We start from the raw sequence: 13,072 nt of genomic DNA on the forward strand, positions 1-13,072 counted from the left end.
GCTATCAGAGTTATCCTTTCTACCCTTTTTAAAGATGGGCACAATGTTTCCCCTTTTCTAATCAACTGGGATTTCACCTGATTGACATGACATTTCAAATATCATGGAAAGTGCCTTGGCAACTGCCTCAGCCAATTCTCTCAGGCCTCTGGGATGCATCTCTTCATGAATGAGTGTTTCGAGTCACTGGCAAAAGTATTAGTAAAAACAGATTTAATATAAAAATGACAGCATGACAAAGTTCATTAGCAAGGTTCATTGTACTACTTACTAGATGGTTAAAGTGTATCAAGGAAAAGCAAACAAAAATCCAAAGTAAATTAATCTAAACCAAAATAACCCTAAAATTAACTATATGGAGGTATGGGAGGAGGGGGGGAAAGGAGACAAAACAATAGAAAGGGTAAGAATAAAAAGGAATACAGCCTGAAGTTGCAACGGTACTTAAACTTTACTTAAATGTAACAGCATTAAACTTAAGCTTAACAGCACTTAAGAAACATTTAACTTAACAAATAACTTCAGTTAAACCACTTAGCGAATGATTCAAATGGGGTTTATTATATCACAACAGTAACTACTTTAGGCCTAACTTTAAAACCTAAAGTTCTTAAGAATCTTAGAAAGCAGCATTTCTCCCACATTTGATGTAGCATATGCACACTTGCATGCATAGAGACATAAAGAGTTTCTACAAGGTAGAAACCTGTTAAAAATTTCCATTTAAGGTAGTGAAATACTCACTTCATATGCATTTGCATCTTCTCAACAGGCAAAGGGTGTTGACCCTCAAGGAGTGGGAATATCAGCCCAGGATCTGTCATTGTTTGCCGATCCTCTGAGCACAGAAAACTTGAGAGTTTGCTGGCTCTGAGAGGCTTTCAGAGGGACTTTGCTGGTCACAGCTGCTGCAGTCCAGGAGAGCTCAAAGGGTCTCATATATAGGGCTGCAAGAGAGTGGAATTTAGTTATAACAGTGTTTCATCCCAGCCATACTTCAGGTCAGAAACTTTCTTCGAAAGATTGGGAACAAAAATATTATTCCACTTAGGCTGTTATTCAGGCAAAAACTTTCCAAGGCTGTTGATTAAAAAAACCCCAGGATCTCATTAGACAGCACACGTTCCTGAGAGCAGACAGTGTTTCTGATAAGCTCAAGAAGAGCTCAGCCCAGGTACTGTTCAAAGCCGAGGTCTAACAAGAATTTTTCCAATCTTAGAGAGGCCTAGGGGGAAACAGATACACCACCAGAGTCCCATAGACTTATGTACATTCAGGTTCCTCAGATGGTCATGAAGCTGATCTTTATTTACAGTGACAAGGACTTTTCTCCTCCAATCCCCATCCTACTGTCCATCTACTTGGGAGGTGTGAGAATAGAGAGTATCTCAGCCTTCTCATAGGTTGTTACCAGTTTTCCAGCATTGTTATGGGAGGGGATTAGGGTGTACACCTTCATTCTTTTTCCTTTTCTGGTTAACGTTCCTGTAAAAGCCCTTCCTGTTATTCTTTGCATCCCTTGACTGATTCAGTTACAGCTTAGCCTTGGCCTTCTTTACTTTATCCTTACTCAATTGTGCTTCATCTTTATACTCTTCCAAGGTCACATGTTCTAGCCTCAATTATCTGTATTTGCTTCTTCCCCTTTAGTTCTGAATTCGGGTTAGCAGCTCAGATTTTCATTTGTGAATTTAAAGTTCAAATTTGTGCTTGTATTTGTAATGTTTGTTCTTATTCTTCCCCATATACTCAAATGATGCAGAAAACAAATATTGATATTGATATACATTCGTCGGTGTTAATGTGATTCAAGAGACATGCAAAAAATGTGCTATTATTTAGAAATGGTGTAGCAGCTCTCACAGCATCTTCTGTAGCTTGCAAGTATTTTCCAGACTGAAGATGAAAAAGAGGTTGGGTTGTCTGCATCCAGCTCCACAGAAAACCATCTGTGGAGTCTTCAGGAGAAAGCAGAACTTAACTTCGACACTTATTACTAATTAGGAAATATTCTTTCATTAATGGTGAACCTAGAAGCCCTATAATTTCAGAAAGTTACTGGAGGCTTCTGAAAATAGGAGCCACTGTAACTGTATGTGAATATGGAGAGAGAAAGTTTCTTAATTAATTTGGATTGATCAAGTAAAGGGCTAGAAATTTGGGGCACTTTTGATTTGGAAGGCATGTACTTACTGATTAGTAATTTCCTTTAACCTATTTTTATTTAAAATTCAGGCAGAAGATAAATGGCATGGAGAAGCTAAATTATCCCAGTTCAATTAGCACTGAGGTGAAGAGCCAAGGTTTACCTCACCACGATCTTCAGGGGCAATTCTCAGGTTTCCCCTTTCCAACATAGCCATATGTATTCTCTGAACAAGACTCAGAGTTATAGTTTTTAATTAATAGTTGAATATTGGACTGTGTATCTATTTCTCCAAACATACTTTGTCTTTCCTTGGTGCAATTCTCTGCATGGATTTGCAGAATCTCTACAGATTTGAGTGTCTCCACACATTAGGAGAACTCAGTAGAACTACACAAATAATGGATGTTTTGGTTTGGTGGCTAAACCAAATGATCAGGGGAAAAGTGCAGTTTGAGCAGACTAGAAAAAAAACATGTTTTTCTTAATGTTGTTGATTTAACCCCCTCCCTTTTCTTTTTCATACTACTGCCAAAATGATTTTTGCTTTTATATTTCCTTCAGATACACATAGCTATGTATACATACATATACATATACATATACATATACATATACATATACATATACATATACATATACATATACATATACATATACATATACATATACATATACATATACATAGTTCTATAGTGTATAGAACTATAGACTAGTTCTATAGTTATATAGTTCCTAGTTAGCTCCAGTACTTTTCCTACCCTGATAGGTAGAAAGACAAAACACAAGGCTCCAAGGCCCAGGGGGTCCAAGGCTTCTGTCCTATCTTGGTTCTTCCTTGGAGCCAGGATTGAAACCAGCTCTTTGAGACACATTTTCATAAGCAAAGTTTAGTTCCTATCTAAAGGGGGGGCTACAGAAGAGGTGGAACCAAAAGGGAGGAATTCATCACCTACGCTTCTAATTGGGGATTCTTGTCAATTATGCTAATTTGTTAAACTTATAAAACTGTATGCACCCTATGTGGGTTGGCTGTTTTTCCATATCTGCCCCTTGGAGGCCTCCAAGAAAGACCAGCTTTTATATTACCTCCTATACTAATATTGTGTTGAAAGTGAGTTGAGCCAATCTCCTAGCAGAAATCTGGGCTATGGGTATCCTTGCTGGTTATTAGAAACTGCCAAGAAAAACTCCACTATTATCATCAGTGAGCTATAAACATTAGTGTAAATTCCACTATTTTAGTGGAGGGAAACTCTATTCACTATTTAGAGGAGGGAAACTCTATTCCTCCTCAGGTCAACATCAGGCATGGTCTAAGTGACAGTCTCATTGAATTGCAATTTGGGACACTAAGAGGAAATGAAGTAGTCCACTGTTCAACTAAAGCACAGTTTCCAGGTTGATGCTGATGGCCATTATGAAAACTTTACTTGGCTCTGATATAGAGACATTAAATCAAACTACATTTACACTGGTTTAAAGTTAACTGCCTCAAGTTGAGACAGCTGTTATGTTTAGTGTAGTTTCATCACAGCCCCAGCCTGCCTTCACAATGCAGCCTCAATCTTGTTTTTCCTGGAAGCCTGTCATTAAATTTGAAGTCCTTGTGAGAGCACTGTAGATATCTCTTGACAACTTTTTACCTCACCTAAATTTGGATTATTTGGATATTAATTTTGACTATCTATTTTTTAAAATTCAGACTTCACTGAAATCGAGGCAATACTGCTTGGCTTTGAATAAAATGTTATGGTCAGAGAAACATATAATCATTTAAAGAGCCCTTACTTTCACAGAATCACAGAATGAGTGAGATTGGAAGGCACCAGCAGTGCAGTCATTGGGTGCAACCTCCTTGTTCAAGCAGGGTCATGCTAGAGCACATTGACAGAATTGCATCCAGACAGTTCTTGAGTATCTCCAGAGAGGGAGACTCCACATGCTCTCCTGGCAGTCTGTTCCAGTGTATGGTCATCTGCACAGTAAAAAAGTTCTTCCTCATATTCAGGTAGAACTTCTCTTGCATCAGTTTTTGACTGTTGCCTTCAATCTTATTGTTTGGCACCACTGAGAAAAGCCTGGCTCCCTCCTCTTGACATCCTTCCTTCCAATACTTACATACATTGATGAAGTCCCTTTCTCAGTCATCTCAAGGCAGAAGAGTCCCAATCCTTTGTTGCCCTCCACTGAACCTGCTCCATGTTATTCTTGTCCTGAGGAGCCCAGAACCAGACACAGCACTCCAGATGTGGCCTCACCTGTGCTGAGGAGAGGGTCAGGATCACCTCCTCCACCTGCTGGCCTTGCTCTTCCCAATGCACCCCAGGATCCCATTGGCTGCCTTGGCCACAGGGGCTCACTGCTGGCTCATGGACACCTTGTTCTCCACCAGGACCCACAGGTCCTTCTCCACAGAGCTGCTTTCCAGCAGTTTGGCCTCCAGCCTGTGCTGGTGCAGGACTCTGCATTTGTCTTTGTTGAACTTCAGACAGTTCTTCTCTGCCCTTCTCTCCAACCTGTTAAGATCTTTCTGAATGTCAGCACAACACTCTTGGGTACTGACCACTCCTCCCAGCTTTGTGTCATCAGTGAACTTGCTGAGGAGGCATCTGCCCCTCTTCCCAAGTCACTGATGAACAAATTAAACAATACTGGACCCAATATTGACCCTTGGCAGACACCACTAGTCACAAGCCTCCAGCTAGACCCTCTTCTACTGATTTTGTCCCTCTGTCATGTGCCATTCAGCCATTCTCAATCCACTTGCTGTCCACTTATCCAGTCCACACTTCCTGAGTTTGCCTATGAGGACATTGTGAGAGGCAGTGTCAAAAGCCTTGTTGAAGTTGAGGTAGACAGTACACACTGCTCTCCCATCATCCATCCAGGTAGTTTTCCCATCATGAAAGGCCATCAGGGTGGTCAAGCATGATTTATCTTTAGTGAATCCATGCTGACTACTCCTGATCCCCTTCTTGTTATCCATGTAGATAGAGATGTCCTCCAGAATGAGGCACTCCATCACTTTTCCTGGGATTTTGTTATCATCAGTGCTTTCCAGGAACCTTCTTGACAGTTTGTACCTCACTGTCTTTCTTCTCCAGTGAATGTCAGACTAGTTAAAGTCTACCACAAGAACCCATGCTTGTGACTTTGAGGCTGATTCAAGCTGTATGTAGATGATCTCACACTTTTTTTCTCCAGATCAGGCAGCCTGTAACAAACACCTGCAACGATATCACCCTTGCTAGTCTGCAGCTCCACCACCGTGCCTTTCTGCTCTTTCTTAAGCAGCACGTAGCTCTTCATGACAACAGCCCTTCATTCCAGTCATTTGAGGTATCCCACCATCTTTCCATAATCACGGTGAGATCAAAGCCCTCTGACTGCACACAGATCTCTAGTTTGTCCTGTTTGTTTTCTATATTGCATGCATTGGTGTGCAGGCACTTTGTAGTATTTCATTGTGTCAATATCCCAGTAGAGGTGCACAGGGATGCCACACAGTTCTGTCTTGTGGTTATGTCTTTGGCTGCTTATTATTGATTGAGATATTCCCCCTTAGACCTCCTTTTGCTACTAGTGTCACCACTATAGTTCTCCCTGTATCACACCTTATCTATGTCAAGCCTGTCCCTGCCTCCATTTCCCCTTCAAATCTAGTTTAAAGCTTTCTCAATGAGCCCTGGAAACTTCTGAGCTAAGACCCTTTATTTCCTTTGAGACAGGTAGACCCTGTTTGTTGCCTTCAGGCTTGATGTTGTTTGGTTTTTAGTTAGCAATGGAACGGCAGTAATGAAACACACAGCAACATGGTCTCATTTCAAGATAGGAAAGGGACAGTTTATTGTTACACCACCTTCCTTATGTACACTCGCTCACTAAACCAAGAACAGAATACAGCTCATTGGTCAGAGCGAGCAGCACCTCTTGCACAGATGTTTTCATTATAAACAGCAGAGTTCTCACAATATACACTCTGTAAACAGTAGTAGGTGCCTTTGTTTGCTCCTGGGAAAACCTCTGCCCCCAGGCCAGTCCTTGGGAAAGCTTTCCTGTTGTCACACAACTTTCCCAGGCTTGTGCATCCATATAGGCTCAGTGTTGTATAAATTCACCCTTGCTCAAAAACCCCCAAAATTCTGTTTATAACACTTGTCTCAAAGACAGGTGTTAATCTTCATGATTTTCCTGTTTCTTTCCCCCTCATTCCCTGTAATTTGCAAGACAGAAGAGAATATGACTTGTGCTCCAGCTGTCCCTGACCAGTTGTCCCAAGGCCCTGAAGGTGCTCCTTGGGACCTAGTTGATGCCTACTAGAAAAAACAGTAGATGGTAGAGTGGCTGTACTAGGCTGGGAAGTTTCTTGATGATTTCCCTTACCCATGCCGCAAGGGAGGCCACTTATCTCCCTATGGGTTGGGTCTGGTTGGCATATCAGGCCCTCCATTCCTCTCAAAACAATCACCAATGACTCAATGACTACTATTCGTTTGTTTTTTTTTAATTGGGAAGGTCACGATGCAGAACGTAGGCTGCTCTGTCCTCGGCGATATCTCCATCCCAAAAGAACCTTCATCCACAGCCTAATTTCCCTGGTCCTGATTGCAGGGCCTTGTATAAGGGCACACAGGGAGGTGAGCTAGGTCTGGAGGGGATTCACCTGGCACCCCAAGTAGAAATCCTTTTCCATTCTCCTCCATCTCTAAGGTCGCTTCCTTCTACTTGGAGGTGAGAGGAGAGGGGATCCATTGCTTCTAGTGAAGTGAATGGTGGGTCCATTTGTCTAATAAATGAGTAGTCCGCTACATATCTTATACAGCTTATACAGCTTATACAATCCATGTGGCCGAAGTTTGTAGGAAGTGCATCGTTGTCATACACCAAGTCATTGACGTTGATGCCAATAAAAGGAGAAGAAACATTGCTTCAGGTGATTGCCCAATTTCCACAATATGAAGATCATCTCTTTTGCTCCCTACCAATCTGCATCTTGGCGGTGAAAAGACTGTACAAGACTCCAGATAGATTTGAAAGACTTGAACAAGCTAGAGACAAAATGTCCCATCCGCCTGCCAGTATGGACCAGAATCTCTGCTATTGGGAGCATGTACTACCCTGCTCGAGAGAGGGGTACACACCATGAGGTAATCTTCATTTTCACCTGCATGACCAGAGAGAAGCTATAAGGAAGTGGGATGGAGCACCCACCTCTGCCCTAGAAGCACAGGTATGTGAGTTGAGGGAAAGGGTAACCACCAAAGGAAATTCTTCAAGGATAAATGCCACTCCATTTTCCAGTGGGCAAGTCCTTAGACAGAATGGAAGGACTGAATGTTATTTTGATCCTCTTGAATATTTACAAGAAATGAGCAATGAGTTCTATGACAAGAACTACAGGGGCCCTGTCTTCAGCCAGCTAGGAGAAAGGGACAGTTGGACCTATTGGACTGTGTGGATCCCATGGCCTGGCACATCTGACCTACAAGAGTGTAAAGGCTTTAGTTGACACTGGCACACAGTGTACCCTGATGCCAACAAGATCTGTAGGGGCAGAATCTATCTCTGGGGTGATAGAGGGATCCCAACAGCTGACAGTACTGGAAGCTGAGGTGAGCCTGACTGGGAATGAATGGCAAAATCACCCCATTCTCATTGTCCCAGAGACCCCATGCATCCTTGGCATAAATTAACTCAGGAGAGGGTACTTCATGGACCCAAGAGGGTGTCATTGAGATTTTGGGATAACTGTTGTGGAGGCAGAGGAAATTAGACAGCTGAACACCTTGCCTGGTCTCTCAAAGGACCCTTCTGCTGTGGGACTGATGAAGGTCAAAGAACAACAGGCACCAATCACTACCACAACAGTGCATCATCAACAACCCCGCACCAACCGGACTCTGTGACCCTCATCCATGAGATGATTCCTGAATTGGAGAGCCAGGGAGTGGTCAGTAACACTCACTCACCCTTTAATAGTCCTGTATGGCCAGTGTGTAAGTCCAATGGAGAATAGAGACTGACAGTGGACTACCATGGCCTGGACAAAATCACACCATCACTGAGTGCTGCTGTGCTGGACATGCTGGAACTTCAGCATGAACTGGAGTCCAAGGCAGCAAAGCAGTGCCACCATGGACATTGCTAATATGCTTTTCTCCATTCCTTTAGTAGCAGAGTGAAGGCCACTCTTTGCTTTTGCAATGAAAAGGCATCCTGTACACCTGGAACTGACTGTCTCAAGGGTCAAAACACAGCCCCACTATTTGCCATGGACTGATCCATACTGGGCTGAAAAAGCGTGGAGCTCCAGAACACTTGCAACACATTGATAACATCATTATTTGGGGCACTTTTTGCTGAGAAAGCTTTTGAGAAAAAGCTTTTTGACAATCCATATCCGTCTGAAGGCCAATTTTGCCATAAAGCAAAGTAAGGTCAAGGAACTTGTCCAGGAAATTCTGCTTTTAGCAGTAAAATGCAAGATGGATGTTGTCAGATTACAATGTAAGTGGTCAGCAAAATAGCAGATTTGTCCCCCACCAACTTTCCAAGAAGGAAAGATAAATTTTCCTTGGCAAAAATCCGTGGATTTTTGAAGGATGTATATTCCAAATTACTGTCAGATTGTAAACTATTTTTATTAACTGACCTGGAAGAATAATTTCAAGTACACTCCTGAACAACAACAAGGTTTTTAACAAATTATTTTTCATGTTTTCATTGCTCATGCAGTAGCCCTTGGGGCAGTCAGGACAGGACAAAATGTGAAAAATGTGCTCTGCACTCTATCTGGAGAGGATGGTTCTTCCTGCAGTCTCTGGCAAAAAGGTACCCAGAGAGACTTGAGAATGAGCCCTGGGGTTCTGGAGTCAGAAATACAAAGGATCCAAGGCCTGTAACAACCCAATTGAGAAAGAGATACTGGTGGCTTATGAAGGGGTTCGAATTGCTTTATAAGTGATGGCCACTGAAGCACAGCTTCTTCTGGCACCCCAACTGCCAGTGCTGGGCTGTAGGTTCAAGGGGAAAGTCACTTCCACATATCATGCCCATGGTGCTACACAGACTAATTGGATCACACTGATCACACAGTGAGCTTGCATAGGAAACTCCAGTCATTCAGGGATAATGGGATTCATCGTGAACTGGCTCAAAGGTGAAAATGTCAGACTACCATCATCATCATTGGAGGAGGAAAAGGTGACATATGCTGAGGAGGCCCCACCATATAATCAGCTACCAGAAAGGGAAAAGCAATATGCAATCTTTATTGATGGTTCCTGCCATATTGTAGAGAAAATTGAAAGCTGCAGTATGGAGTCCTGCATAACAAGGCACAGAAGATATTGAGGGACAAGACTGATCAAGAAGGGTTGCAGAGCTGTAACCCATCCAGCTGGCTTTCAGTGCCACTGAACGAGAGAAATGGCCACCTCTGTCTCTACACCGACTCATGAATACTCCATGGGTATTGCTAAACCAATGAAAAAAAGACCAACTGCCAGCACAGAGGTAAACCCACCTGGGCAGCTGAATTTTGGCAAGACAACACTGCCTGGGTAGAAACACTGGCTGTCAATGTATGTCATGCCTATGTGCACACATATGCAAGAGCTAGGTAACTGAAAACCACAACAACTGACAGGTGGATTGAGCTGCCGAGATTAAAGTGGATCTGGACTGGCAAAATAAGGGTGAATTATTTCTGACTAGGTGAACCCATGACACTTCCAGTCACCAGGAAAGAAATACAGCATACAGATGGGCTTGTGATTGAGAGATAGACTTCACCATGAATACTCTCTCTCAGGTTATCCATAATTGTAGAATATGTGCTGCATTCAAGCAGGCCAAATGGTGGTGTGGTAGATGATGGTTGATATGTAAACATGGGGAGGCCTGGCAGACTGGTTATATTACACTCTGCAAACCCACCAAGAAAGTACTATGTACATAAAATGATGGAAGCAACAAACGGTGCCTGGAGATGTACTCTCTGCCTCATGCCACCGCCCAGACCATCTTTGGCCTTGAAAAGCAAGTCCTATGGTAGCATGGCATCCCAGAAAGAACTGAGTTGGACAACAGGACTCCTTTCAAAAATCAACTTGTAGACAGAGACCTGGCCCAGTGTGCTAGTTACACCTGGGGAAGGATAGACTCAAAGTAGTTTTTCTCTATGAGAACTTCCTCTGTGAGTTGATGGGACCAATTGGAGACTGCTTTGGTTATTGACAGCCTGAGAAACCAATTAGAGAAGTTAGTTCGCTCCATGAATACACATTTTCAAGGAGGTGATGCAGGAAAAAAGTTGTTTTTTATTTCCAGCAGCAGAGCAGGTAACATCGGCCCAACCCAAGCTCCATCAATGGGGGGCCTGGGAGGCCTCTGGGCCCTGTTTGCAAACCAAGGGACCTGATGGCCTGGGGGGAGGAAAGGCTCGCTGATAAGACCTTAGCCCTGCTTTCTCCTCCACAGGCCCGTGGCTTTGGGGGGATACCTGGCTCCTGCTGCTGGCTCGGAGCAGCTTTGGAAGGGCTGGGCCTACCCAGCCCCTGCACGGCCTGGGGGGGGAGGCAGCTGGGCCTGTCTGGGAGCAGGGGCGGCCATGGGCAGTGTGAGCTGCAGCCCAGCCCCAGAAAGGCTGATGGACACCTCAGCCATCCCTCACCCAGTGCGGTCTGGGGGAGGCAGCCAGGCCCTGTCTGGGAGCAGGGGCAGCCATGGGCAGTGTGAGCTGCAGCCCAGCCCCAGAAAGGCTGATGGACACCTCAGCCACCCCTCACCCAGCACGGCCTGGGCCTGGCCCAGCCCCTGCAGCTCCTGTGTGAAACTTCAACTCTTTCGTGCTCAGATAACACTTACAGACCTCCAGTCTTCCTTGAATGAAAGGGAAAACCAGAAAAGATACAAAGTCAGTGAAACAAGAGCTAAGGTTTTTTTAGATGGGAGGAGAATGATATACAATGTTAAAATGGTTAATGGTTAATGTAAACTGAGAGCTAAAGTTTGCAGTCAAATGAAGAGCTGAGAAATGAGAATGCATTTCAGTGAGTCAGCTGAATTAATAAGTAACTTACTTGTTTGCAGAAAATAACAGGTTACATGATTTAGTGTAATCCTTTGACTAAAATAAAACTAATTTAGGTTATATTACTTAGTGCTTATTCAAGACTAACTGAACATTCAGATACATATCGTAAGCCAAACTGCTGTAAATCAAAATGAATTGTGACTTCTCAGAACTTGAAGCTATTTTACTGTGGTAGAAAAAGAAGCTTACATAAAATCTAAAGTCCCAGTAAGATGAATTACTCCAATAAGAATACCAATAATAAAAGTCATGAGATATTTTATTTCTTTGTTCAGAAATGCTGAGTATCCTTCAAAGTTGTGAAAGACTCAGGTTGTGATAGGGGAAAAAGCAAGGAAGGGAGTCGGGAGTGACTTTTTATACTTTTTATCCTGAAAAGAGTGGAAGGAGCAGCATCACCACTGGATAGTTTTCAGACATTTCCCTTTTTCCTCTTCTATTTTCTGTTCATAAGAAAATGAAACTTGACCTGTTGTAGAAATTGGGAAAGCAAATGATTAGATAAAAGTTCCAGAAAGTGAAACTGGTGAATTTTAAGCTGCTATGTCATTGAATATATAAATCTGCAATGTCTTTTCTTTGAACAGTATATTAGAAAATATTCTTTTTGTTGACTATTATGCAGTTTCCAGAAGATGGCAGAGTCAGTCCTTAAGCAGGACAGAGAAGCCCTTTCTCATTTATTTATACTATTTTATCACCCTTCTAATGGGGAATAATGGGATATTTCTTCTCTGGTCTGTGTATAGGATATGTGGGAGGAACAGATTTACATTGTACCATTATCCAAAATCTGTTCTTAGCATCACATTCAAGTCACTGTGCAATAAGTGAGTGAATTTACTGAATATTAGTCATTATACAGAGATTGCACCCATGCCTACTTTGTTTTGCAGGTGATATAGTATCTGTAACTTTTACTGGGAGAAGTTTTTCAGGTTATGTCCCGTTTACCAAGGGCATGCATGCAAGCACCATGAAGCAACAAGTAGACAGCAAATTTGTCCTGTTTACCATCACCTTACTTCAAACAAGGTCTTGGATGAGAGTTAGTCCGTGTCTCCATCCCTGCTGAGTATGAGCACTGAATTAATCCGTGTGAACTTGGGCTATGTGATATGCTCAAAGAGACAGTGCCAAGGCTGTACCTCAGCTATAAGGACTGGCACAACTTTTTACCAAACCTGCCCACACAGTGCATGGTGCTTTCCAGACTTACGTTAGCCTTGAGGAACCACCTAAAAACTTGTCTGTGGTCCATTGACTTTCTTCTAGTGACCTGAAGGACAGAAGCTCTTCAAGTTCATTTGGTGACTTTTTTTTTTTGATGGCTGCATGTCCTCAATGTGCTCAGTTTTAACAATAGGTAAAAATCATTTTACTAGGTAAATACTGCTTACTTGCAGCCAATACACTCCCATCTAAGAACAAGAAAACTGTCTAAGGATCAAAATTAAAAATTTGTTGTGGGTGACAAATGGGCAATTAGTCTGAGTGTTGACTCACCATTCCTGATGATATTTAAAAACTGTGTAGATGTGGCACTTAGGGGCATTGTTTTGCAGTGGAATTGTCAGTGCAAGGTGAATGGTTGGACTTGATGTTCTTAAAGGTCTTTCATAAACTAAACAATTCTATAATTGTATGATTCTGTGATTAAGAGCACTAGTTGTGCTGGATATGGAAAACACACTTAGGAGACCTCACCTCCACTGCAGTGGAGAAGACCCTATCAGACTACTGCTGGTTTCTAATTAGCCTTTTCTGATGCAATCTCATGACTGTTGGGGCTAGATTTTTTAATTTACTGCTATGGGATGGTTTAT

General features: G+C 42.7%; 1 protein-coding gene across 1 annotated transcript in view; it reads right to left on the minus strand.

The window, feature by feature from the left end:
- Nucleotides 1-241: 241 nt before the first annotated feature.
- The window catches only part of PDE1C (phosphodiesterase 1C), a 288,097-nt gene continuing 275,266 nt past the window's right edge, over nt 242-13,072 (minus strand). The window contains exon 20 of the mRNA XM_088167961.1: nt 242-947. Within this exon, the coding sequence (XP_088024087.1) occupies nt 926-947 (22 nt within the window). The 3' untranslated portion in view covers nt 242-925. The remainder of the gene's footprint in view (nt 948-13,072) is intronic.

This window comes from Sturnus vulgaris, chromosome 1, assembly GCF_052056855.1.
Source record: "Sturnus vulgaris isolate bStuVul1 chromosome 1, bStuVul1.hap1, whole genome shotgun sequence".
NCBI classification, from domain to species: Eukaryota; Metazoa; Chordata; class Aves; order Passeriformes; family Sturnidae; genus Sturnus; species Sturnus vulgaris.